Genomic DNA, 27,167 nt, shown 5'->3' with positions numbered 1-27,167 from the left:
CAGGGCCCGCCTGGCCCTTTAAGGCTGACCGAGCCCGCTCCAAGTCCCGGACGCGCGGGGTGGGGTGGGGGGGGCAGGGGAGCGGTCACGTGGGCGGTCCCCGGCGGGACTCGGCTCTAGGAGCTCACGGCCGCGGGTTCCCGGGACTGGGGTCCTTGTCCCTCGCCGGCGCAGCCAGGTACTCTGCTGTCAGGGACGGCCTCGCCAGGTACACCCTCGTAGGGCTCCCTCCACCTTCCGCTCCCAGACCCTCGCGGCCACTTGGCGCCCAGACCCTTCCCCTCTTGACATGTGTCGGGCGGGACTCGCTAGTGCCTGGTTGCGCGACCACCGCCCCCTGCCTCGAGTCCATACTCTCGGACAGTTCGCTTCCGACTCCCAGCCCTGTCTGCTGCCCGCAGCCCAGCCAGGATCAGGGACTCCGGCTGGGGTGTATTGGAGGAGTCTGAGCGGAACTCATTCTTCCCTTCTCCCCCAGGTGGCCCTGGACGCGCCAGGCTGGGGTCGCCTGTGAGCGCCCCCCGGGGGCCATGGATGGCGAGACAGCAGAGGAGCAGGGGGGTCCTGTGCCCCCGCAAGGTGCACCCTGCGGACCTGGCTCGGCCAGCGCTCCTGCCGTCGGGGGGCGGCGGGAGCCCAAGAAGTATGCGGTGACCGATGACTACCAGTTGTCCAAGCAGGTGCTGGGCCTGGGTGTGAACGGCAAGGTGCTGGAGTGCTTCCACAGGCGCACTGGGCAGAAGTGTGCCCTGAAGGTCAGTGACCCCTCATTGCTCAGTGGGCGACCTGGGAGGCCCAACAGCAGAGGCTTGTGGGTGCACCGTATGATGGATCAGTCTCTCCTTTCATTCTCACACTCCCCTGTGAAGTCAGGCTCCTGGTCCTCCTTGCTTTACAGACAGGGAAAACAAGGCTTAGCCTAGCTAAGCTCCGGGTGTCTCAGAAAGCAAGGGGTGGAGTCAGTAGGGGTAGAGTCTGTTGGACCCGGAAACAGGGAAGGAGTGGTTCCTGACTCTGGGGTTATGGCTGGGCCTATGTGTTCTGGCCAAAGGCGGGAAGCTCTCACTCAGCTTGGTTGTTCCTTCCATGAGAAGCTCTTCTTTTTTTTCATGAGAAGCTCTTCTGACTGGAATGCAACTGAGTTTCCTTCTGCCTAAGGCTGAGTTCCCACCGAGGCTTGGGGTGGTGCTGCTTTCTCTTGTGGCCCCTGACTGCCCCGGCTGGAGTGATGGGTGGGAGCCTCCCAGGGCTCTCTGGTGGGCAGGGATAGGGCCCATCACACCTGTGAGCAAGAGGTTGCTGATGGGCTCCGGCTGAGTCACCAGCCCTATTTTGAAAAGGGTAGGTCCTGCTCCAAGCCTGACTCACCCTGGTTCCTGGGCAGAGGGCGGGCCAGCCATCTATCTGTGTCACACCATAGGCTCCCTGGAGGCCAAGAGCTCTCTGATACAAGGGGAATCCAGGGAGTTCTGGGGGTGGCTGATGTAGCCACATAGTTCTGGCTTAAGTCATTTAGATCTGGGCCGAGGACCTACCCCCTACCCAGAATGCTCTGAATCTGTGGTCACTGGGAACCTGACTCAACTGTAATTTGTGCCAGTGGCCACCTGGACGGGTAGATCATGGCAAAGAAAGTGGCTCCTGGACGTTAGAACACAGCAAAGGATCTTCTCCTTTTATAGACATAGCAATTATGAGCCTGAGTGCAGGGTTCTGTGGATGTGGCTCTAATCTCTGGCCTGCGTTTGCCAGCTCCATAACCTTGCACTAGGTCCTGGACTCCGGAAATCAGGTTTCTGGCTCTGTTCAGGGGAAAAGATAAGGAGTTGATGTGAACTTGGGAGGAGACGATGCCTGTAGAGTAACTGGTACTGGGCCTGGTGCAGGCCTGGAGAGGTTACAGGACTTATTTAGGTCATAGTGTCTGCAAGCATCTGAGCAGGGACCTGGGTCCAATTCCCTGTGTCTTTCCTAGGGGCACTAGGGCTGATGGGATGGGTCTGGTGGAGGAGGCTCAGGGCTGGGCTGGTGAGGCTGAGTCTCAGATATGACTTCTTTACCTACTAACCCTACTAACTCTGAGTCCTCCAGGTGAAAACTGGCTCTTCTCGGGGGGTGAGTCTCTACCCTTTTACTCAGCATCATCTGCCCACTCTCACCTCTGTGGGTCAGGGGCAGTCTGGGTGGATAGACAACGGGCTGACTGGAGCCAGAGAACCTCTTCTTACTACCAAGGCTTTGGCCCTGTGAGCCAGGCCTGAGCTCTGATCAGCCCCTGTGGTGTTTCAGATGCTGTGAACCAGGCAGAGATGGAGTGAGAGGCCAGAGATCTGGGACCCAGACAGTACCAGCTTTAAGCAGGGCTGGGTCTAGGCCCTTCTCCATGGGTGCTGTGTCTGACAAGTGACTTGGGGACACTTCTGACTGCAACGGTTTCTAAAACACCTCCTCTTGAATCTAGGACCTCAGTGCTTTCTCTGTTCTAGACTGGGAATAGGGCAGGCCTAGAACAAATCTCCCTGCTATACCCCTTTAGGCTTGATGGGTGAGTGTGGCTGGGGCTACTGCCTTGGGACCTTCAGGAGCTGGCCTCTAGGAGGACATAGATTAGATGTGGCTCCCACTCCAACAGTCCCCCTCTAGTGAGTGAGTTTGGAAGTTTCTGCCATCTGGCAGGTCTTTACCATCTTCCAAGATGGCACTAACGCCACTTCTGAAACATCATACCTGTCCTGTGAGTGATGGCTTCAGCTTCGAGGAGGAGGAGTGTGGCATTTTTCTGCTTAGCTTCTGCCCCCTGCCATCTCTGCCCTTCTTGGTGATACAGGCCTAGGTGGTACAGGACAGGACAAGTGCCTGTCCTCTTGGCCCTGTTGCTCAAGATGGCAGAGTGCTTAGCCCAAAGTCCAGAATGTAGCAGGCACGCCTAAAACAGGAAAAGTTGTGGTCAGTGTCCCCGTAGCTGTTACTGTTCTCCAGGGGCCCTGGAGGAAAGGCTCCTTCCCGGGGTGCTGGGCCTCTTCCCCTCAGCCCCTTCCACTGTCGTGGTCCATCTTGGCCTTGCTCTCACCCAGTGTCTCCCTCCTAAGGCCAGCTTCTGCTGCTGGTACGGTCATTCCACCCTCCGTTCCACCCTGAGCACTTGCTGCTGACTCCTTGGCAGGACCTAGAGGGGACTGTCTGCCAGGTATGGGGGGGCAGGAGGCTGCTTCCTACTGACATTTTGTGCCCCCTCCTAGGCCTGACTGATGAGCTGGTACTCCTCAGTTTCACTCCTAGCTGGGTACAGCCCTGTATATCTGTCCCCCATGAGTCACCCCACCACATCTGAGACACAATCCCTCAGTCCTTATCATGTGTATGAAAACTGTGACTGGGAGTCAGTGGTCGGAAACCATGTAGCTTGACTGGGATGACAGACTGTAGCAGAGGCCAGGTTTCCTCCCCTCCTGACTTCCTGACCAGCCCACTTGGGGTCCTCTCCCACACAGCAGGCAGGAGTGACTGTGGCACTTAGATAAATAACAATAAAAAAAATTAAATAAATAAATAAAAAATAAGTAAATAAAATAAATTAGAAAACAATAAGAGGTTCTGAGAGGACAGAGAGGGTTCTGCACGTGGGGAAAGTGGAGTCTTCTTTCCCGCCCCTGCTCTCCGGACTCTGGGGCTCGGGGCCCTCCTCTCTGACCACTGGAGTATGTCGGAGGCCCCTGAGGCTCCCCATGTCTTCCTCTTCTCTTCTTCATCAGATGGAGTGGAGTGGTGGGGTGCTGGAGCCCAGGCTGGGGAGCTGCCCCAGGGCTCCATGGGTGCGGCTTGCCTGCCAAAGCTGGCGCTGGTGAGCCAGAGTGGAGGCCGGGTGGGGCTGCCAGGCAGGCCAGGTACTTTCTCATTTGGCAGCTGCCACCAACCCACTGAGCCACCCAGGCACCCCTGGATTCTGATATTCTCATAGACGGCTAATAGTTTTCCAGACTGTTCTGTCCGGCAGGCCCCGTTCCCAGTGCATGATCCGTTTTCTCTTACCTAATTCCTGTCATTCCCATTTTGTGGTTATTGTCACTGACATTCAGTAAGGTCAGCGACTTGCCCACCATGCACAGCTGAAGAGTGGTGGGGCTGTGATGGGCACCTAGGCATCTGATGCCACAGTCCTTGTATTTAAGTCACCCCATGCCTTATGCTAGTTTATGGGGACAGAGGAGGGTCTCTAAGACGAGGACCCCTGGATGGGTCCTGGTGTCCTCCTGCATGGCTCCACTGGGAGCCCGAGTGGCGCTGCTCATATCTCTTTCTCTGCTCAGCTCTCCTCGCTGTGCAGGCTCTGCCCGTGAGTGGACACACGGTCCCAAAGGCCAGCATGCAAGGGACATGATGGCTGTGGGGCTGTCTCAGAGAGGTTGTGTGGTTCCTCTCGAGTTCCTTGTGAGTCTCAGACAAGCCCAGCCCAGCAGCGTCCAGACTGCCACAGGCAGGAAGTGAGGTTGGTGAGTGGGCGAGAAGAAACCGTGTCTGGGCTGGGCCATCCAGGGGAGACTTCCTGGAAGAGACTGCCAGCTTTAATCCAGGCCTCTGGTCTGAGAAGGATGTGGATGACAGAGGAGGGCATAGGGTCTGTGTGAGGGCATGCCTGGTGTGGACCGCTTGGCGCCTGATGTGGAGTTCTGCTTCCCTACTTCCAGCCGAGGGTCCTGGTCAGACGCAGTGCATCTCAGTGGGGTAGGCGGCCAGGCCCTGGCAGACACTGGGAGCCATAGAGGGACTATGTGGAAGAAGAGGCCTTTATACAGGGCCTTGAAAAAAATGTCAGCGATTCCCCCTCTCATTCTCCCTCAACTCCTGTTCATACTGCACCCCCAGGGACCTCTGTCTGTCTTGGGTGTCCTGCCTCACTAAGCGGGCAGAAATCCTCCTTCCTTCTCCCGAAACTTGCTTTCCTAATGTCGCCAGAACCCTCTTGGAGCACTGTTGTTCAGGGTCCTCTAGAGGCTTCTCGGTCTCCTGCGCTGTGCTTTAGTTCAGGTCGTGTGTGAAGGGCCTGGTTTCTGTTGACAACAGAGGTCTGTTATGTCTCTGCTGAGGTCTGTTACATCTCAGGGAAGCCATTTATCTCCCTACTTGGATCCCTCATCTTTTTCTCCAAGGGCCTCCTTGGGATATCATCATGGGATACTCCTGGGAGAGGGCAGTAGGTGGAGTGTCAGCTTTGTGGTCCGCTCACCTCCTTTGGTTCCAGCCTGGTGACTGGCTGCCAGGTGTCCAAAGGTGATGGTCACCAGGCAAGAGTCGAAGACAATGACCATCCCTAGGTTTGGTAAGAGTGTGTCCCCCCGCAACATATGTGGGTTTGTTGCTCTCGGGGCAGAAGAACACGTCTCCCACGGGCTCTTGTGTTTCTTCCAGGAGAATTTTGGTTCTGTTATGCCTTGTTCTGTCTGCACGAGATCTTTTGTGTTTCCACATGAGAGGCTGTCTGAGTGCATTTTTTTTTTTTTTTTTTTTTTTTTTTTGGTGGCACGTTAATGACCTTTCTGAGGATTCCCTTGGGCTCTTGTGCACTTGGGGAAGCCAGCCCCTTGTGGGGTGAGAAAGAATAGTGTGAAAAGAATTTTGGGTCCTGAACTCCTCCCTACCCTCCCACCCTTTTGGAACTAAGTAGATTAGGCCCTGCATAATCGTGAATAAAATCCTATTGCTGGGAACCATGGGGGTTTTGCTTAGAGCAGGAGAATAAGAAGAGGCTGCTGTTTGGGGGAACAAGGAGCCTCAGGAGGCCTTTTCAGCACTGGACAGGCCAGAGACACTGAGAATATTGATTTTGAGTTTTCTTGCAGTTTTGGTGTTAGAATTGCCTTTTCCTTTAGGCTAGGGCTTTTGTCCTTGCTGCTTTCTCTTTGTGACGCTTTCTATTCTTCTTAGCTCCTTGTCGCTCTCATTTCTTCTTTCCCCTCTCTGTTTCCTTTGCTGTCACTTAGTTCCTCCCCTCTCTGGCCTTGTTACTTTCTGTCTTAAGAGTTTCAAGCTTAATGGGCCTCTTCTCTGCAGCCCACAGGCCAAGGGCAGACAGCAGACAGATGGAGGCTAGTCAGGTGCCGGGGATTCATGCGAGTCACCCTGAAAGTCTCCCCAGACAGGGTAGGGTAGGCGTCGGACAGAAAGGAGGAGCTTCTGGCTGTACCCATGCCACTCACAGTGTCCCCTCCTGCTGCTGGCCTTGACCAGGTGCCGGTAGCCTTGGCAGCCAATGCGGTGGAGTCAGGAACATTTGGGCCAAGCTTGTAACCCGAGGAGTCCCCTGTGGAGTGTAGGAAGTCAGCTTCAGTGGCGGCCTCCGCTGTTGGGTCTCCTTTTATGGCTCAGTGGTCTGAGACTCTTGCTCAGGACAACAGTGTGAGGTCAGGAGCATTGTGACTCCCGAGGTTTCTCTGGCTGAGACTGAGGCTGAGGAGAGAAGGGGCTGGGGTCAGAGCCAGTGGGAGAAACCTGTGGAGGGACTGAGGCCTTGAACATGAGGTACAACCTCCCTCTGCTCTAGGGGACAATATTGCATGTGAGCTTCCTTGCACAGGCTGGGACGAGCCCTCCAGAGCACCTGACTCTCTAGCCCGCACTCTGCACCTGACCTCGTGACCTGGGACACTCAAGGCTATTTTCGGGGGTGTGATGGGCCAGGGCCTGGACTCTCTGGATGCCACACTCATCGCTCCATTTCTGAGGGTTCAGCCTCCAACAAGGGACACACAACTTGCTCTGTAGATGCTCCCCCAACTCAAACAAGCTCCCTTCTCAGGGTGTGGCAGAGAGACAGGCTGGTAGCCTCCACACTATCTGGCAGCAGTGGCATTGGGGCAGAACTTGGGTGTGAGGGTGGGGATAAGAGCACCCACTTATCGCTTGAGTGCTTCCCCTACACTGAACCCAGACACAGAAAAATTTAAGAATGGGTTGTATCACCCTCCGGTCACGGATGAGGACACTGAGATTCCGGAAGGCACAGATACGCCTCAGAGCAGCCTGTCTGGTCTGTGTGACAGTCAAGTTGTGGCTCTCAGCCATCCCTGGGATGCCAGACCTCCCTCCCAGGCCACAGTCTCCCCATCTGTAAGATTAGGGGCTGGGCACTCTGCTGGGTGCCAATTGTGGGCATTGCCAGAGAGGTGAGTAGGGGTGCAAGTAGATAGGCAATGTGGAGACTGGCTAGAGGGGGCCCCAAGATGCCTCTCCGAAGCTGGCTGGTAACTGGTGTCGCCAGAGGGACAGTCAGCTGTGAGACTCCACCAGCAAGGTCTGTGTTCTGCTACGGACAGGAGCTCTGGGGTTAGGACTTAGGTTGGAAGACCCCTTTCCCCTGTACTCCATTGCCCAGTCAAAACCTTTCGTCAGGCTGAGCCTATACCAGGGCGCATCTTTACCTGAGGAAGGACTGAGAGAATGGGGATGGGTCACCATTGCCTGTTCCTGTGGCAGGAGCATCCCTCAGTGTGGCCAGGCCACTACCCTGGTCTCTCCGAGGAGGACTTCCCCTTCTTCATGGCTATGGCTCCATGGCATAATCCAAGACCAAGAAGTTTTCCCAGGAGTTGGAACCCTCAGAGTCCTCAAGCAGAAGAGGAGCAAGAAAGGGAGAGCAGCTGGGGGCCTGTGGAGGTTGGAAGCCCCTCTGGGAGGAGCCTGAGTTAGGCCGTGGCTGCTTGTGCTCACTCAAGCCTGTGTGGGGAGCTGCAGGGACATGGATGGAGCCCAGGGAAATGGGAGAGATGCCAGCAGATACGATGTTGGCTGTTGGCTTCAGAAAGAGCAGGTCTGGGAAGTGGGGGTGTAGAGTCAGAAGGTTTCCTAGGGTCTCTGCACTATGCCTCCAGGAATAGTCCAGTCTGTCTCTCCTCTCCCCACCCCAACACACACATCTATTCCTTTGTTATCCTCGTGACACCTGCTCCAGGGGGACAGGGACTAGCCGTCACTCTTCTCAGAGCTAGAGGGTGTTGGCTCTCCTATTACTACGGCCAGCCAGGGGCATGGCCTGCTGGGTGCCTCAGCAGGGGTCCCCTGGGCATGGCCTCACTTGCCCTAGTCACCCTCTGCTTAGGGAAGGTGGCCACTACCCTCTGTAGCCCCACTGGCTATGTGGGCATCCCTGTGGCACAACTGGCCATTTGGGGGCACAGACTGTGGCTGAGGTGGGGGTGTCTTCGCCAGAAGGGACCATTAAAGGGACATTGCTTCTGAGATGAGAATAAAACACTTGCGTTTGCTGAAATTTTCTAGTCTTAGGGTGAAAATGTCCTATTTTTACACTGTCATAGGAGAAATAGAACCAGGGTAATGTTTCACCGATAATGTAGCTGATTTTGACAGAAAAATGCTTTTTTCCTCTACAAAGTTTAAAGGAGGATAATAGAACCTGGACCCTCACAAGCCCCTGAGTGGCCTCTCCTCAAACAGCCCTCTCAGAAGGTCTGAGTGGAGTGCTGGGATCTGGTACCTGCCTCAGGCAAAGGGAGTTCTGGTCCTGCCACTTACTCCGGGTGTAATTTCTGAGAGAGACAGAGGATGTTGCAGCTATTTCTGTGCCTCTTTCCCCTCCTGTGAAGTAGATACTGACAGTCCCAGATCTGCCTGTCCTCCCGTCCTCACTGCCTTGTGTGAGGAGACTGCACACCCATTTCCACAGATGGGGAGCCGGAGCTCAGGGAGGTTAAGGGATTGACCCGGAGTCACCACACACTTCGCAGAAAGGGCTGTTGCTCAAAAGGATGCTTGGGGCAGCTGAGGGGGATAAAGGCGGCTGCTGCCTGAGAGAGTCGAGTTGTGCCCCTCTTCTAGTCTGCCAAGCTGAGAGCTGAGCTAGTTCCCTGGCTTGGGTCCCCAGGGAACCTTGGTCCCCCAACCCACCCCACCCCAGGATCCCTCCCCGGAGATCAGCCATCTCACCCTCACCACACTGGAGGGAATGTCCCTTCCTCACTGGGCTCTGTAGACTCTTGATTCTTTGTCCATTTTCACAAAGCCAGGTCCAGTACTGTGTCTCAGGGTTTGAGACCATTTCCTGCGACCTGCTGGTTTGTGAGGGGTCTGTTTCCCCTTGGTCCCATAGGCTGCATCTGGATTGCCCCATTTCTGGAGGTGAAGAGTATGGGGCCACCTCAGGGCAGACCCAGGGGAATCCTGGAGCCAAGTGAACCTCAAGGCCCATTTCCACTCTGTACGTACTTGGCGTGGTGCTAATCTGAGTTCTCTCTGTGTTCTCATTTCATCCTCATGGCCACCTGGGGACATGCTTACTGTCACTGCTCCCATTTTCCAGATCAGACCAGTGATGCTCAGAGAGGTTGATGGCCTGCCCAAAGCTAGAGGCAAGTGGAAGAGGGAAGTCCAGGTCTGTCTGACCCAGAGTCCTGTGCCCACATGAAGCTGGTCCTTCATAGTATATGGTCTCTGGCTGGGGACAGTGGGACCCATGGGCTTGCCCCAACTAGCACTTATGTTTCTGCTGTCCCTCTCCCTCCCTGCCTTGGAGCCCAGCTCAGCTCCCTCTTTCTGGAAGTATTCTGCCCCTCTCCCACCCATCTCTAGCCCTCCCCAGACCCGGCACTTCTGCCTTTGTTTCCAGGTCGTTGGTGGCTGGTGAGAAACATAAACTGAGTCTACCAAAATTTAGCAAATTGAAGGAGTCTTGTGTTCCTGAGACTTGACAATTTCCACACATGTGTTGGATCTGCTGTCGACAGAGCTCACTGTGAAGACAGCTGGCATGGAGCCTCTGCCATCCTCTCTCCCAGGACTGTGGTGGGAGGTGGTCAGGGAGGCTCCAAGCCTATCAGCGGTCTTACCCTCCCTCCCATACTCTACTCCCTGCCATCAGGTGCTCTGGCCTTGGCCTGGAAGGGGGTTTTGGGGGGCTCTTCTTCTTCCTGGGCCCCCTTGGCTGGGCTTTCCTGTCTTTTTGCTCTGTGAGAAAAGCAGCTGTCTGCCAAGTCCCGACTCTCAGTGCCCAGCTGTGTAACTTTGGGCAAGTCACTTAAACTGCATACTATCCCTGCTCCCACTTTCCAGATGGGACCAGTGAGGCTCAGAGAGTCACAGTTTCTCCGCAGTTAAAAGGATGACACTGGTTCTTCTCAGGATATGGTGAACACCGAATGAGGTGGCATCTGTGGTCAAATGCCAGGGCCAGCACCCCACTGGCCGAGCACTGGGGGGGGACAGCTGCCATGAAGGAGAGGCTAAAACGGATCTGCTGCTATCGGTCCCTGAGCATACAGCTGGGGCCTGGGTGGTTGGGGTCAGTAGTGTCCCATGAGCTGACCTCCCTGGAACTTAGCCTCCGAGGAGGAGGAGAGGCAAACGGACAGGGCAAGCCAGAGGACAGGCTATGGCCAGAACTTAATGAAGTGAGGTCTGATCTGGCACGAGGCCAACTAATCCATAGCTGCGAAATTGGTTCCATTAGCTCCTTTAATGAGCTACGAAAGCTGGGGAAATGAGTCTGTGTGAGAACAGTGGCACATGTCTGAGGCTCTAATTTGAAACTGTGGTGAAAAAGTTAGACTTGACACTGCCAGCATCGCTCCAAGGAACACTGGTGTCCTCCGGTGGGGTGGCGCTTTGGGGAGGGGGGGCCTGGCTCTGGCTTTCTAAGAATCCTGAACTTGAGGTCAACCTGTACCTGCCCCGCGCCCCCCCACCACATCCCTGAGGCTGTGGCCTCTGCTCTGAGTGGGCAGAGCGGCACGTGGGAATCGGGGGCCGGCCAGAGGCCAGGGTAAAGTGTGTTAGAAGCTGTCACTGGTGCCAGCAGCACAAGGCAGGCGTGGTCTCAGCAACTAGCTATAAAATGAATTTAGCTTTTCCGGTGGTTTGTGTCTTTCATAAAATCAGGGCTTTGTCTAATGGGAAAAATAATGCCAAATAATCAACACTGGGGGCCAGAAGGGAACTTAGACATGACTGAGCTGAATGCTGTCATCAAGGAGGGAGTGTGGTAGGTTCAGAGTGCTTTTTCTTCTCCAGGACCTCTCTCTGTGGAGAATAGAGGTTTCCCCACAATGAACAAAATGGGAGTCTAAGACCTGTATTTCCCTATACCATTCCATTCAGTTCTGCTGCCCGAGTGTTTGGCATTGACTGTGATGTGGTGAATAGCCCAGAAATGCAATTCTTCAGTGTTCTGGTCTGCCCTTGCTCGAAGCTGGGGTAAGACCCCCCCAGTGGGAGAGGAGGTATTGTGGGGGCACATACCTAGGTCCTTCTCCCTCTCTTGTCTCTGTACTCTGGCCCAGAACAAAGCTGGAATCCCCAGAAAGTAGAGGGTCTGGTGAGGTTCTGTCCAGCTCCAGGCAGGTGTGCCAGGCTGCAATGCCATGCGCCAGCCTTAGTCTTTAGGAAGGAATTCATGGGTTCATGTGAATCTTTCTGTATCTTGCAAAATTGTTATTGAAGACGTTGTCAGAATGTTATACTTTTTCCTCATGTAAGGTCTGATGCTAAATCTCTTTAATCATTTGGTCTTGAGGGGCACCTGGGTGTTTGGCTGATTAAGTGTCTGCCTTCAGCTCAGGTCATTGATCTCAGGGTGCTGGGATCAAGTCCTGCATCTGCCTCCTTGCTCAGTGGGGAGCCTGCTACTTCCTGTCCCTCCACCATTCCCCCGCTTGTGTTCTCTCTCTCACTCTTCCTCTCAAATAAATTAATAAATAAAATCTTAAAAAAAAAAGAATTTGGTTGTGGAAAAAGTTCAATGAATGTCTGTGCTTCTCTTCGTGAAATGATAAAAGCAGCAGAGTCTATCTGGTTTCCTTCTTTGCCAAGACTCTCAGGAAGCTCAGAATCAAAAGATGTCCTCAGTTATTAGTTACAAGTTTACATGGGTTTCTGGTATGCTTTATTTTTCTCTGTATTCTATTTTTTTTTTAAAGACTTTATTTGTTTATTTGACAGAGAGAGATCACAAGTAGGCAGAGAGGCAGGCAGAGAGAGAGAGGGAAGCAGGCTCTCTGCTTAGCAGAGAGCCTGATGTGGGTCTCGATCCCAGGACTCTGAGAACATGACCTAAGCCAAAGGCAGAGGCTTAACCCACTGAGCCACCCAGGCACCCTTCTCTGTATTCTAAAGAGAATCGGACGTTTCCTGTTTTAGTCATACTTTTGGATTATAAAATGCCTAAACTCCTGTTGTCAATGAGTAGAGCAGTGGAAATAATGGGACTTAGAGTGGCACACTGGGCAGCAAGAGCATCCAGATGTCTGGTCTCCAGGAGGTTCTCTCTGCTGTAAGGATGATGTCTCTCAGGCTGTGGGTTGTCATGAAATCCGGAGTTAGTATTTCTTAATTTGTTAGTGCCTCACTGGTGGGAGAGATTGCAAGCCAGCTCTCTTCCCCCGGAAGGAGTGGGTGTTCCCACAGAGGCCACAGAGCAGCTTAGCCCCGGCTGTGGGTTAATTGGCTGGGAGTGTGGAGGTTGGGTGAGGGGAGGCTGCCTGTCCAGGCTGGCGGCCTGGGGGCTCCTGTGTGTGAGACAGGTGGAGAGACTGAACACTTTTTACTTGAGACGAGCCCGGCCCTGAGGTTAGCTAGATGTGGACACTAGATATGTGGGTGAGTATAAGGGCCTGGGTAGGTGGGTTTTTCTGGGACTGAAGTAGGGTGTTGGGGGCTTGTCCCAAAGTTGTGTCCTCACAGAGCTGCTACAGACATCCCAGTTCCATCTGATGCCCTAGGAGAGCAGACAGAGTACTTTCACAGCTCTGGGCCACGTTAGGTGATGTGGAAGACAGGGCCCCAATGGGAGAGGAGGTCTGAATCGAGGGGTCTGTCCTTGGCCAAGGTGGTCACAGGGTGAGTAGTGGCAGCAAGACCCCCAGTCTTTCTTGGGTGTCTCTCCATGCCCAGTACTCTGGTGGGCACTTCAGAGAGAGAGAGAGAGAGAAAATATTGGAAAATATTGGAGAGAAAATATTGGATGAATATTTTCAGATGGATGGGTCCCACTCTCCGGGCGTTCGGAGTCACTATTGCAGGGCCTGGAGACACACATGCCCACGGCCCTACTTTCATGCATGTCGCCTACTCCATGCTCCCTATACCCATGTGCCCCCCAGGGACACACCCCTATACATTCCTGTATCCATGTTCTCGTGCAACCCCCCACCCCTGTGCACTGGCACCCATGCACATATTCATTTCAGAGCAAGCTTCCCGAGGCCTATAAGCAGTAGTTTTGGTTGGTGCCTCCCCCTCCTCTCATTTCCCCTCAGGGAGGGGTTGTCTGGACACTCTCTCAAAAGTCCCTTCTCCTCCCTGTTCAGCCTTGCCACACTCCAGCCTGGTGGCCCCCGGGCAGTGACTTCATCCTCCTGAACCTCTCTTTTCTCAGTCTGTAAATTGGGGTTGCCAGCCGCACCCAGCTCGCCTCACAGGGCGGCACCAGCATTCCCATGAGATAAGGGGAGAGTGTGTTTTGTAAACTGCAAATTGTTTTCCAATCCAATGTTGCTCTCGCTTCCCAGATCCTGAACTCAGGAGTTCCTCCACCCACAGGGAAGCCCGTCCTTGGCTGGGACAGGATGCAGCATGGGGGCGGGTGAGGAGGGGGCCTGGCTAGTCCTGAGGCTCCCATTCCACCTGAGGCTGCTGGGTGGGTGGGTGGGGCACAAGGTCTCTCCACCTCAACCTTCACTGGGGTCATCTGTCTGGTGGGGTTGGCAGGGGTCTCGGCCGTTTGGCTGTTGGCTCTGGGGGCAGCTTGGAGAATTTGGCAAAGGAGAATAGGGAGAAGGGAGAGGTCGAAACCACTTCGTCAAAGCCTGAGGCTAGAGCAGTGTCATTTGTTCAAGGAAATGTCATCTCAGATCTGATGCTCATCTAACTTCAGTGGGGCCCACACCTCAAGTATGGCCAGGAGCCCCACCCTTAGGAGAAAGTCAGGATTCTGCCTCATGAGTGTGTGGGTGCCTGCCGGGTGCTTGGGGGAGCTGCCCAGGAGCCATCACAGACCCACAGCTTTGGTGGACCCTGGGGGGCCCAGGAGATATGGACTGGGGTAAGCCTGGGGTCTGCCAAACTGGCTGGTCAGAAGCCTACGCCATCTTCTTTTCTTCCCACTGTGACTGGGGACCAGGTGGCCCCCATTGGGTTCAGGCCTTTAGACATGTGTCCATGGAGCTTCAGGGGCTGCTCCCTGGGCCGGTGGTGGGGGAGGGGTCCACTGTAGTTGCTTTGCAAGGAGCCCCTGACTGACGTTTCCTTTCTCTCAATCTAGCCCAAGCGCTGTAGCTCAACTTTAGGGAAACAGAGGCCCAGAGAGGCAAAGGAACCACTAAAGTTCATGCGTAGAGTCAGAGTAGAACCAGAGCCTCCTATCTCCTAGCCCTGTGCTCATTTCCATGACTGCGAAAATGAGGCTCTTGCTTGGGGATATCTTTTATGAAGGGTTGTGTGGACTCACATCCCTGCGTGAATGAAGCCAACAAATTGCCATTTATAGCAATGGCCTTGTGGGCCGGAGTGGTCAGGATGGGCTCCTTGGAAGAGGAGGTAAAGTCTGGTTTACCAGGGAGGGTGGGTAAGGCACCGTGGGGAGCAAATTTGGCCAGGTTGTCATGTCTCTCATTGTTGAAACTTCCTGGGTCTTCCTCAGTTTAATCTTATTCTGTCCTCATGATGGGTTGTGAGGGTTTCTTCCTCTTAACCCCACTTCATAGATTTGTTCTGTAAATGAACATGAACCATTACATGAGCCGGTACTCTGTGTCAGGCCCTGTACTCTGTGTCAGGCCCTGAACCCCATTACTGTGACCCAGGAATGACCAGGCAGGCTGGCCTTGCCCTTGTGGGCCCACAGTCTGCTAAGGGAGGCAAGGCAGCCTGGTGCCGGCCTGGCTGGGGAAACCAGACGTGTGGTCTGGGACCAGTTACTTCCCCTAGTTGTACCTCCATTTCTCAGCTAAGGAACAGGAATAATGAAGGCCCTTGCTCCTAATATTTATAAAGTACTCAGAACAGAGCCAGGCACGTTGAAAAGTGCAATATCTATAAGCATGTGTTTGTTTAAAGAGTTATCAAAGGAACAAGCTAATTGTAGGTTGTGAGCTGCACAGGAGGGAGGTAAAAAGGGCGATGACGCGGGAGCTCGCTGGGAAGCTGGAAGTGTTTCTGTCTTGGTGGGGGTGTGGCTCATGGGGGGCGGTGCAGCTGTCAAAACTTCCTGAGTTGGGCTCTTGAGACCTGTGCATTTTACTGTGTGTGGAGAGTACCTCAATGAACAACACATACATATTTATAAGAAGAAAAGGTGAAGGGAGACTGAGGGATCCTTGAGGTCCTCTTTTGGCAGGGTAGTCAGGGAGGGCTTCTGAGAGGAGGCAATTTTGGGGGGACTCCTGGAAGAGGAGAAGCGCTGGCTATGGGGAAGGCAGAGGAGGAAACTGAGGCTCAAGGAGGTTTGGGGCCACACTCAGGGCCAAGCTGAGGGATCGAGGGACAGCCCAGGAGGTTCGTTGGCAGCTGGGCCTGGGTGGGCCGGATCCTGGGCTCTGGCGTCCGTGATCTCCCCTGCAGAGAGGCCAGTGGGGGCATTTACTGTGTTTTCTGGGGGCAGCCTTCTCCCCAACCCTAGGCATGTTCTCAAGCCCTTGACACTCAGAAAAGGCCCATTTTAATCCGTGTGGGAAATGGGTTCCTAAATATGGACTGAGTGGGGTGGGAGGCAGTCCGAAGCTCCAGCTCGGGGCGCCTCCCCCTGCTCCTCCACCCCAGCAAAGTACAGGATGCAGGCCCAGGCCCTGAGCCCTGTGGGCCCCTCTTTGGCCGTCCCCTCCCCTCCTCCTCTCCCTCCCACACCTTTCTTCTAGCACCTCGCCCATCCTCTTACCCTTTGTTCAGGAGCCGGCCAGCCCTCCTTGGATTACCCTAAAGCTGCTTTCAGCCTGGGGGGAGGTAGAGAGGCAAAAACCCTAGGGCAAGGTGCTGGGAGGTCTTTCCAGAGGAGGAGACATCTGAACTGAGCCCAGAAGGTTCCTCAAAAAGAGGGAGTTGACCTGATGGAGAAGGAGAAGGGCAAGGGTGTATGTGGCATAGGCAGAGTGAGGGCTGTTTGGGTCAGCAAGTACGTCCTTCTGACCAGAATGGGAAGGGTTGGGGGCCAAGGGTAGCGGGCAGTGAGAGGAAGGCAGGTCTGAATGCCAGGGGAGAAGGTGGCTGTTATTTGGAGGAACGGGGGTGGGGATCTAAAGGGTGGGGGCAGGAATAGGTGGGGCTGGGGACCCCACTGGGAGGTTTCCAGCTGTGTGCTTGGGATTTTACCAGAGGAGAAAGAGGACCTCGGAGTAGGGGTGAGACACCAGGAGCAGGGCAGAGTGAGGAGGGAGTCCAGGAGCCAGCCTGGAGACCCCTACAGGACACTGTCAAGTCAGGCCAGCCTGGGGAGGAGAAGGCTGGGGGCAGGGAGGCCACGCAGGAAAGAGTGCAGAGGAGACAGAGTGGGGGTAGGGAGGGTGGCGCATCTTGGGTCCCGTGGCTAGAGACTGGGCTACACCTGGCTGGAGCCACCTCAACACAGTGGGGCTGAGCTGACGTGGTGAGTGGGGGTGACTGAGCCCCCACCCCCAGCGCTGTGAGCAAGAAGCTGGAGCTCGGGAGGTGTGTGGGCACGGAACTGAGGATGTTCCGGGAGGCAGAGGCAGCGTGAGCAAGGGACTCATGGTTTCCAGGCGGGGAGTCTGTCCACAGCAGCCTCTATGCGCACCCCCACCTGAAACGCTTGATGGAGCAGGGACCCCAAACCTGGTGGAGGGACTTGCCTACGTTTTTGCACCCCAGGCTAGGGTCAAGGTGAGCAGCTCTAGAGATGGAGAATAGCCACGGAGCAGCAGGTGCAAGAACCTGCCTTCCTCTGTGCCTCAGTCTGCCTTTGCCTAGGGAGCTTGATCCCAGAGTCTGCCCCACCCAGGGCCCTGGTAGAGGGGAAACCATCCCACAAAGGAGGAGACCAAGGCCAGAGATGGCCCAGGGTCCTCTGGGTGCTGAGGGAGATGAAGCTGTTCTGAGCCTGAGGCTTGAGTTCTGACCCTGGTCCATAGTCCTGAGCAACTCGGAAATGAACAGGGCAGGGTCTCAGGTGAGCAGCGGTGTGTGAGGATGGCTGGTCGGGCTCTCCGCCTTCTGGATCACCTCACCCTGCAGGCTGACTTCTCCTCCCCCACACCTCCTCCAAACAGGACCACTCCAGGGCCTTGCCCACTTCTGGTGACTGACCTTCTGACTGGCAGCCATAGCCTAGGGCTGAGTTAACCTGAACAGGGATCCTGTTGTCCACCACCTACTACAGGCCTTGCCGTGATGCATCCTCTGGGGATGACTCCGTTATGACTCCATTTTACAGAGTTGTGGGCTGAGGCTTGGAGCTGGGAATGTTTGCCTGTAGGTCACACTGAGTCACTGGAGGGATTCAGTCCCAAACCCAGTCCTCACCAGACCAGGCTGGCCTTTCCTTCAGCTAGGATCCCTCCTGCCCTTGGACTCTACCTTTGGGTCTACAACTCTGCCATCCCCTTGGAAAAAGGCAGTTCCGGGGATGTGTGACCCCTGGCCTGGAGTCTCACATCAGACATGTGAGTCTACAAAGCCCATCAACTGCCACTTGGCTTGCAGTCCTCAGGAAGAGAGGCAGGGCTCCTCTCAGCGGCCTCTGAGCCTTTCCAAGCTGTCAGCCACCTCCCGGGGCCTTCTTGTGGTCATTGGACCACAACTCAGGGAGATCTGGATTTGAATCCTCATTCTGCCCTTCATAAACTGGGTGACTCGTCGGCAGGTCACAGGCCTCTCTGAGCTTCCCTATTCTAGTCTGCAAAGTGAGGGCAGTGGTACTCTCTGGGTGGCTGCTGGGGAGGTGGGCTGTGTGCCTGACACTTTCTGTGCCTACCTGCCCTCAGCTCCTGTATGACAGCCCCAAGGCCCGGCAGGAGGTGGACCACCACTGGCAGGCCTCTGGCGGCCCTCACATCGTGCAGATCCTGGACGTATATGAGAACTTGCATCGCAGCAAGCGCTGCCTCCTCATCGTCATGGAGTGGTACGCTGGCCCGTCCTGCTTCAGTGCCTCGTCGGTACTCCCATGGCCCCTGGGCTCCATTCTTCTATGGCCCCTCTCTGCTCTTAAGATAGCAGCCCCCGGAGGCACCCCAGCCCCTGAGGAGTAATGGAGGGGCGGGTGCAGGCTATTCCCACCAGGGTGGGAAGGGAACTATGGGGGGCTCCAATATGGCCTCCATGGGTGTGATCTCACTCTGTGAAGAGGGGCAGGAAGAGTAGTCAGAGAAGGCAACTGGAAGCCTGAGTATGTGGGTACAGGGGATGTGGGAGGAGCAGGATAAACACAGTCACCTCTGCTTTCTCCTTCCTACATGGGTTTGGGCTCCCATGGTCCCAGGAGACCACAGGGTAATCCAGGAGCCAGTGGCCTCTTCTACCTCGGGCTTTCCCAACAGCACTGTGGCTCAGCCCTAGCCTTCCTCAGACGCTTGGTCTTGTGTCTGGACCTTGAGCTCCTCCCCATCTCCCTTTAAGTGCCCCCTCATCCTACAGGTTAGCAACTCTCGAGTCAGATTTGGGGTTCAGATCCTGGCTCTGCCACCCACTTGCTGTGTGTGATTTGGGGTAGCTCTTAACCTCTCTGAGTTTCTGTAACTGTCATGTGAAATGTGGAGGAAGATTTTAGCGTGGTCCTCGCCCTGTACCCAACTCCATTCTCAGTGCTCCACACATCCTGCTTACTCAGTTTGCATAACTCTGTGACTTTGGTGCCATAAATCCCATTTTACAAAAGAGGAAGTGGGGGCACAGAGGTAAAGGGACCAGGCCGGGGTCACAGAGCACTGTAGGTGTTCAGAAAGCAGTGATAATGATGATGATTGACATTTCCTCCCTTCCTTGAGGGAACTGAGACTTGGACGAGGGTTGGGCTGCTCTAGGCTCAGCCAGGTGGAGGCAGGCCCAAGCTCTGGGTCCATGATTGAGGGCATTGGTAGGCTGACACCTGATTCAGGGGGCCCTGCTTCTAGTCACTTTCTCTTCTAGCATGGAAGGTGGTGAGCTCTTCAGTCGGATTCAGGAGCGTGGCGACCAGGCCTTCACTGAGAGAGGTACGTGCATGCAGCAGGACAGTGGAGCATTCGGACAGAGACGGGCTGCACAGCATTGCTGTGCAATGCTGGGCAAGGCCCTGCTCCTCTTTATGTGTCAGTCTCCCCTGCTAAACAAGAGAGGGTGGGACAGAGTGTCCAAGGAGTTCCATGAGTTTGTAACACATCGTCAGAGATGAACTGTCCATGGCCTTGGGATGGAGGCTTCAAAGCCTCTAGGTGCCAACCAGCACCTGAGCTGGGAAGAGATAGCCCAGGCCTGAGGAAAGAAGTCCAGGTGGGTTGGGGCATCTCCAGAGGGAATTAGGATGATGGGGGTGGGGTGTAGAGGGTGGGTGTCCTGGGTAGCTGGACTGCTATCACCATCTTGTGTTGTTCTGGGGGCATGGTCGGAAGCCACATGGGTGGAAACCCCAGGTGCCCAACCTTTGCCTCGTACCACCGCCCCTCCTCTGTGTCTGCAGAAGCTGCAGAGATCATGCGGGATATCGGCACCGCCATCCAGTTCTTGCACAGCCAGAACATTGCCCACCGAGATGTCAAGGTGAGGCTCTTGGTCCAGGGACCAGAGAAGGGAGAGCACAACCCCCAATGACTCCCAGCACCCACCCAGATGGAGGCACGTTTCCTTGATCATCATTCAAGGCCTTTTCCCCCGAGCCCAGACTGCTCTCCTCAGCCACTTCTTCCATGGTTCCAGCATACTCATCCTGCTCTAGTCAGATGGGTCTCCTTGTATCTTTCAAACACTGTGTACTCCCAATAGGCTTCAGGATAACTGAGTGCCTACCTCAAGCCAGTAGACCCTGACAAACATCTTATTTAATCCTCTCATAACCCTGTGGAATCGGTTACCCATTTTACAGATGAGGAAAACAAGTCTCAAAGAGATTGTTATCTAGCCTAAGTGGCACAGGTGCCACACTGGTGTTCATTCATTCATTCTTTCAGCAAGGATTTTTTTATTTTAAAGATTTGTTTATTTGAGAGGGAGAGTGAGGGGAGGGGCCGAGGGAGAAATCCGTGAAGCCAGCTCCCTGCTGAGTGTAGGGCCAGCCCAGGAGCCCAAGATCACCACCTGAGATGAAACTGAGAGTCAGATGCTGAACTGACTAAGCCACCCAGGGGTCCCCAATGCCAGCATTTGAAGGGAAAGAAGCCATTAGCTGGGAGACAAAGAGGAACAAGTGGAGGTAGTCCCAGTTCCTGGGCCTGCCTGCCCTTTCAGTGGATGGGCTTCAGACATGTTCTGGAGGCTCAGCTCTCCAAATGTCCTATCCAGGGTCCTCGAGGTCATCAGGATCAGATGGGCAAAATGCAAACCATGAGAGCCCCACATGCATATGCAGACATGTGCCAGCCACTGTCAGAGTAGAGTCGTGAGCCCTGCATGTCCTGAGCCCTCTGCCCCAGGCCTATATCGTTGCCCTGAGGTCTGTTTCATCCTGAGACTGGGCCAAGAGGAGCTCGGGGACCAGTAGCAACATCAGGTTCCTCTTCTGGCTGAGTACTGCCAGCCCACTTATCCTTTGATTCTAGATACACATAGAGCCATGACAGACTCACCTTCTGAACCTTTGCTTTATTTTGGCCCTGGCTTCCTTTTTTTCCCAAGGAGAGAACAGTCTTCTGTAGAGGTGACTCCCTTGTGGAGACTAAACGTGCTTTCCTGTTTTCATCCCAATCCAAGGTCAGAGCATCTCAAATAGAACCAGAGAAAGGGCTTTCATTGGCTCCAAACTGGAACTCATTTTAAAACCCTGTCCTTCTACCCCAGCTCTGCTTGAGGGTCCCCTCTTTTCCTCCATGGCCCTAGATCCTACCCATTCATTAAGAACCAGCTTTAGGGCTGCCTCCTCTATGCAGACCTCCTCACTACCTTCTTACCTCAGACCTCTCTCTGCTCTGCAGCCAGGAAGAACTGCCCCTGTGCAGCTCCTGGGGCCTGAGGCGGGGGCCTTCTCCCCAAGAGCCTCAGGCACGCCGCCCTGCTGGCTTGTTCTAGATTGGGTAACAGATGAGTGCTTGGGGACATGAGAGCCTACCTTGCCCCGGAACCCTCATTTTGGTATGTCATGGAAACATTACCAACTCAGGCTCCAAAGTTCCTACCCCTGGGCTGTCTGTGGCCCTTGGCTCTTCACAGCTTTGGCTGAACACTTGCCTCTGTTCCCCTTCTGTGAAAGGAGTAAACACGTCCCAGTCACTTTGGTCTTTTCCATATTTGACCCACACTGTTGGAGACCAAGGCCCGGGTCTTTTTCATGAGATGGAGCTGGCTCCTCCTGAATTGATTGAGGTGAAGGAAGTCTGCCTGAAGGTCCTCTAGGGTCCCTACCCACACCTGGCGCCTAACTCCAGACCCATGCTTTATCTTCCTGGCCCAGCCTGAAAACCTGCTCTACACATCCAAGGAGAAAGATGCAGTACTCAAGCTCACCGACTTTGGCTTTGCCAAAGAGACCACCCAAAATGCCCTGCAGACACCCTGCTATACTCCCTATTACGTGGGTGAGTCCTTGGGATGTGGTTTGTACGTTCCTGTCGTTATCAGACCCTGCTGTGGAGTGGGGCAGCCCCGGGGGTTGCAGAAGCCAAAGGGTTAAAGCCGAGTAAGGAGGGAGGGAAGAATCCTGTCTTCGTGGAGGCGGTGACGTGGGGGGCCGGAGGCTGCAAAAATATTCTCCCAAACTTCAGCTTCTGCTTTTGAAAATAGATCCAGGAAAATTCTTGCTGTGGCCTGTGAGCTGAATGACATCACAGTAGCTCTAAATATATATGTGATAAAAGGCTGCCATCAGCTTGGGACGGAGCCCAACCGTGGTTGTTTTTCTCCAGTTTTTATCTTTCTGGGATTCATATTCAGAAAGTAGGCAGGACTTTCCGATTACATTGGAAGGATACAAGGCACCAGCCCCTTGTCTCAAGGGAGAGGGTCCCTTAGGCCAGGGCAAGGATTGGACTTAGGGGTGTCATCTACTCAGACTTCCTTGGAGAAGCTCCCTGCTCCCTTGTGAGTGGGCAGCCCAGATCTAGAAATGCCCCTGCTGAAGGTACTCCTTACCCTAGAGAGGGGATGACTCCCATTACAGAGGGCTCTTTCCCCTCAGGGAGTGCCTTCTAAGAGAGCTGCTTAAGGAGTGGGGAGCCCCAAGACAGCTGAAATGGTATCTTGTTGGCCAGCATGTGTTTTGCAGTATTTTGGCTTAGAAATCTTCTGGCCTACCCATCTCATCGCACAGGTGGGAAGAACAAGGCCCCGTGGGATGGTAGCCACGTTGGAAGTAAAAACCGGAGCCTTGCCCCTGGCCTGTCCTTGCATGTCGCCTAGGCTGTACCTTCAGGGAGACAAGGGACACAGGGCCGCTGGGGCAGAGGCCCTCTTGCCTGTGGCAGGATCCCACCTAATCCCAGATTGGCCTTCTCTCTGTTTCCTCCCTCACCAAGGCCAATATTGACCCAAAGAAGCTAGGAGGCTATCATTCGTTATAGCCCAGCCTAAAAGCAGGTTTATTTTATTTTTTTTTTTGTAAGCTTTTTTTCCTCCCCCAACTTCACACACATGCTGCCTTCCCAGAAGGTGCCAGACACCAGTCTGCTTTGCCCCACCCCCAAACCCAGGCACCTGCTCCCCACCTTGCTCAGGCTTCAGGCTCCTGTCTGGGCTCCAAGACCCTTGGCGCTGAGCACCCTCTTGTGTCCTCTGCTCTGGTAGCTCCTGAGGTCTTGGGTCCAGAGAAGTATGACAAGTCGTGTGACATGTGGTCCCTGGGCGTCATCATGTACATCCTGTGAGTACCACCCATCCCCTGGGACCCTCAGTACCACTTCTGACCCTCCCCCAACCCTTGTGAGGGGCTTGAGTGGGTCATTCTTCACACAGGCTGCCCTTCCCCTCTGGTCAGGGGACACCCCTCCTTCAGGTGGCCTCAAGGTCTCTCCTTGCCAAGGGCAGATGGCAGACCTAGGAGGAGCCCAGAGTCCAGAGGGCTGGTCTTCTGGCCAAGGTGACTACCTTGGTGGTTGCCTCTCTTCCCAGTCAGGGATTTGGGGAGAATGGGTTCACCCCGCTGATGCCCTCATACCTATGCCGAATGACCTCCACTCTCTCCCAGCCTATGTGGCTTCCCGCCTTTCTACTCCAACACGGGCCAGGCCATCTCCCCAGGGATGAAGAGGAGGATCCGCCTGGGCCAGTACGGCTTCCCCAATCCTGAGTGGTCGGAGGTTTCTGAAGATGGTGAGTGAAACTCTCTTCCCCAACTTTCTCCACCAGACCCCATTAGCCTTCATTCTGGGAGATACCATGTTGGTGTCAAAGCAGCCTGTTTTCAAATCCTGGGTGTGTGACATCCCACCTCCCGTATTCCAGCTGTGTGACCCTGAGCCTCAGTTTCTGTACCTGCTAAATGAGCTAAAAACTTGCCTCCTCAAAACGTTCTCTGACTCCTCTCTTCCTGAGCCTCAGTTTCTGTATCTGCTAAATGGGCTCAAAACTTGCCTCCTCAAAACTTTCTCTGACTCCTCTCCCTTATTAATATTTTCCCTTTGGGGAGCACAGACAAATTTGCCCTGTATCCATTCTCTATGGCTGCTTAATGAGTTGCCCCAATTCATGGTGACTTAAAACAATAAACAGTTATTAGCTCACTTTTTCTATGGGTTAGGAATTCGGGAGCCTGGGCAGAACTGGGGCGACTGGCTCTGAGGAGCTCTGCAACCGCCCTACACTCCCTCTCTTCCCCAGCGAAGCAGCTGATCCGCCTCCTGCTGAAGACAGACCCCACCGAGCGGTTGACCATCACACAGTTCATGAACCATCCCTGGATCAACGTAAGTGCCTCCTTGTCCTGTGGCGGGCAGTGTGGCAAGCTGGAGGGGGGCTGTGGGCAGGGGGGTTATGGCTCCAGGGGCTCTGGGGCAGGCCACAGATGTGCTGCAGGACCCCGCTGAGAGCCTGGCTTTGCCCCTGCTCCAGTGGGGCTCCTTCACCACCCTGAGACTTGCTTCCCATATCTGAGACCAGGAGAGAGGGGGTGGGGGTGGGGAGCCAGTGCCGCCCCAGGTGCCTGTTCTGATCCATGGATTTGGGGCTCCTTCCAGCAATCGATGGTGGTGCCACAGACCCCCCTCCATACCGCCCGTGTGCTGCAGGAGGATAGAGACCACTGGGATGAGGTCAAGGTGGGTGGATATTGTCTCAGTCTCCCAGGGTTTTGGGAAAAGGGACTCTAGGGTGGTGGCTGCTGAGAGCCTGGGTCATCAGCCCCTTCCCGGGGCCAGAACCTGAGGTGTCACTGACTGCCCAGGGATCCAGCTGGGGCACTCAGAGCACAGGGCTACGGGGTGCTCCTGGCTCACTGGGACTTGGGGTGTGGTGCTCAGTGAAGGAAGGGGTTTTGGCTATAGCCCCCTTACAATCTACATTTGGGAGGGTGGTCAGCCTGGTTTGAGCCTGGGGCAGCAGTTCAGAGCCCCAGGGCACCCTGGGCACAATCTTTGGGCTTCAGTGCCCTGGGTGTGCCACGAGAGGGTATTCCCCTGCGGGCCTGTGGTTCTTAGCAGGTGACATTGGTCCAGGTCCCTGTCCTCCTTATGCTGGTGTGGTTGCAGGGAGTCACTGTACTCTCTGTGCCTCGGTGGGTAAGTTCAGTGTCTACTGCAAAGGACCATAGTGTGGGTTAGGTGACACAAGGGGATGGCTCAGGCAACAGAGGCTGTCGTTGCCCTCGTGGACATGAGTAAGGGGCTGGAGGCAGGTGGGCGATGGCTCCTGAGGCCAGTCCATCCTGACCTCCACGGACATATGTCACCAGGAAGAGATGACCAGCGCCCTGGCAACCATGCGAGTGGACTACGACCAGGTGCAGATCAAGGACCTGAAGACCTCTAACAACAGGCTGCTCAACAAGCGGAGGAAGAAGCAGGCGGGGGGCTCCTCTGCCTCACAGGGCTGCAACAACCAGTAGCCCACGGGGCCTCCCATGAGGGCCCGGGAGGAGCTGCCCTCTCAGCCTGGGGCCCAGACCAAGCGTGCTGAGGCCCTGACCCAGAGGGCCCAGGGTCATTTTTTTTTTTTTTTTAAACAAAAGGATCATTTTACTGTGTTTTAATTTGTCACTTAGAACTTCAGGACAGAGGCCCGTGACTCCAAACCTCCTTGGAGGGGGCCCAGAGCCTGGGAGTTAGGGAACCATCTGCTTCAGTGGCAGCGCCTGTGGTCGGAGTGGCCCAAGGAATATGTGGCTCTGTTGGGCTCACTGGGGCATGGCTTTAGACTTCTAGGCCATGGCAGTGGTGGCCGTGGTGGCGGGCTTCCCTCCACCCTTGGAGACACCCCACTGTCAGCTGGGCAGATGGGCCAGACCTTGGGAAAGCCATCTGGCCATTGGTTGCCATGGTGACCAGGGACAGACTTGTTGTCTGTGAATGCTGATTGAGAGCAAGGGAGGGAGAAAGGGCAACTGAGGGTCTGCCTCTGTGGCCTTGGGGAGGCTAGTCTCCCTCACACTGCTCAATCCTCTCAGTCTTCCTACTTTTGGTCTCCTGAGGGAGGCTGCAGGGCCAGTCTCCCTGCCTCACTGGGTGGTCCAGCCCTATCTTGCTGCAACCCCATCCCCCGGGGTCCCTGGAGCGCCCTCCCTGCAGAGTCCCTGGGCCTAGTGATCCTGTTACTACCCTTTACCCAAAGAGTGGCCTCTCATCTCAGGGGAGGGGGGAGGCATTTTTAACCCTCTTCTACTTTGGAAAATGTCACTGTGACGAAAGCCAGTACGGTTCTCCTGTCCCTACCCACTCACTGGTTCCCAGGCAGGAAAGCTTATCTGTGATGGTTCGCCCTCTGCCTTGTCCTGGTTGACTGTAGGGGCTACGTCCTCGGGTACTTTTGTGAGAGTGGATGGCTGGGGGCAGGACCCAGGGGCTCTCCATTAATCAGGCGTCTCTTTCTGTACTCTGGGTCAGACCCGAGGCAGTGGAGGGCTGCTGAGTGATGCTTAGACGATCTGGTCCTGGGTCCTGGCTTCAGCCTGAGTGGGAACAGAGAGGACCCCTTCCTTGTTGGTTTGGGCTTACCCAGTCCCATGCTGCCCATGCGTTAGGGTTCTTGGTACCTGATAATGGGCCTGACAAGTGCCTGACACCCAGCCTGGTTCCTGACCTGTCTCTCACTGGCTGGGAAACCCCAGCCCACGTCAGATAGGAAAACACTGCTGGGTTTTACATCTAGATAGTAATAAATATCATTTTGGCATTTCTTCCTGGTTCCTGGGTTTTTCTGTCTACATGAGTGGACAAAAGTGGCCCAAGGGCAGCTGGTCACACCTACTTGTGGTCTCCCCCACTTTGGTCATAGTAAACATGCCAGGCTGACTCCAGGGCCACTGTGGCCCCACCAGGAGTGGAAAGGTCAGAGGAGCAGAGGAATGGCAGCTGCCTCATGCCACCAGCTACGGGGCGCCCAATGCCCTGTGTGTGTGACACCCACCCCTGGGCCCCGCGTGCGCCAGCCTCTGCCCACAGTGGCCACCCCCAGCTGCATGCCAGCCTGCTGAAGGGCGGGCAGAGAGCCTGCTGCAGCGCTGAGCTATTTTCAGAAGCTGCCAGATTTCATTTGGCAGCGAGAATGTCGGGGAGGGGAGGAGGCGGGACGCTGGAGACTGTCTTTTGACTATTCCGGCAGGAGAGCGCCCTCAGCCCTTGGGAGCCCTTGCGGGCAGCCTCGAGGCGGGGCCCTGACTGTGGCATATTCCCTCTGCTCTATCTTGAACCTTCTCAGTTTTCCAAGCGCTCAACTGGCACCCACAGCTCTCCCTCCTCCACCTCCTGTCCCCTCAAGGCATGGGGAGGGGGTGGAGAGGGTAGAAGGCAGGGAGAAGCCAGCACTCCTGAGGTGTGGGCTGCTTCCCTTCTTGGTGACCTTGGTCAAGTCCCCCAGCTTTCTCGCCTCAATTTCCTCATCTGCGATAGGGAGGTAGTGCCCCCCCTGGGGGTTCCTCTGGGGAATCCAGGCAGATGATGTATGTG

General features: G+C 55.2%; 1 protein-coding gene and 1 long non-coding RNA gene across 3 annotated transcripts; one reads left to right on the top strand and one right to left on the bottom strand.

The window, feature by feature from the left end:
• MAPKAPK3 (MAPK activated protein kinase 3) lies at window positions 1–26,398 on the top strand. 2 transcript variants are annotated; one of them, XM_004760545.2, is made up of 11 exons: window positions 1–178; window positions 479–755; window positions 17,934–18,073; window positions 19,078–19,142; window positions 19,607–19,686; window positions 21,530–21,653; window positions 22,858–22,933; window positions 23,258–23,382; window positions 23,890–23,975; window positions 24,246–24,326; window positions 24,959–26,398. In XM_004760545.2, exons 2-11 carry the CDS (start codon window positions 531–533, stop codon window positions 25,109–25,111), a joined length of 1,155 nt encoding a protein of 384 aa, XP_004760602.1. In that variant the 5' UTR covers window positions 1–178; window positions 479–530; the 3' UTR covers window positions 25,112–26,398. The 2 variants fall into 2 exon arrangements, with proteins under 2 accessions (XP_004760602.1, XP_004760603.1); XM_004760546.2 differs by having other exon boundaries at window positions 1–208.
• LOC123391892 lies at window positions 1,663–6,345 on the bottom strand. Its single transcript, XR_006606575.1, has 3 exons — window positions 6,195–6,345; window positions 2,728–2,926; window positions 1,663–1,802 (listed from the first exon to the last, which is right to left on the bottom strand). It is a non-coding gene; the product is annotated as an uncharacterized LOC123391892 (long non-coding RNA).
• Window positions 26,399–27,167: the final 769 nt, after the last annotated feature.

The sequence above is a fragment of the Mustela putorius genome, unplaced genomic scaffold (assembly GCF_011764305.1).
Source record: "Mustela putorius furo isolate JIRA1106 unplaced genomic scaffold, ASM1176430v1.1 tig00000095_pilon_pilon_pilon, whole genome shotgun sequence".
Lineage (NCBI taxonomy): Eukaryota > Metazoa > Chordata > Mammalia > Carnivora > Mustelidae > Mustela > Mustela putorius.
This window is presented reverse-complemented; position numbering and strand designations above follow the sequence as displayed.

Excerpts from the sequence above, each read along its gene's own strand:
- MAPKAPK3 (XM_004760545.2), top strand. The coding sequence starts at position 531 with ATGGATGGCGAGACAGCAGAGGAGCAGGGGGGTCCTGTGCCCCCGCAA. Across the intron at positions 22,934-23,257 it reads GGCGTCATCATGTACATCCT|CCTATGTGGCTTCCCGCCTT; the intron begins GTGAGTACCACC and ends ACTCTCTCCCAG. Across the intron at positions 24,327-24,958 it reads ACCACTGGGATGAGGTCAAG|GAAGAGATGACCAGCGCCCT; the intron begins GTGGGTGGATAT and ends ATATGTCACCAG.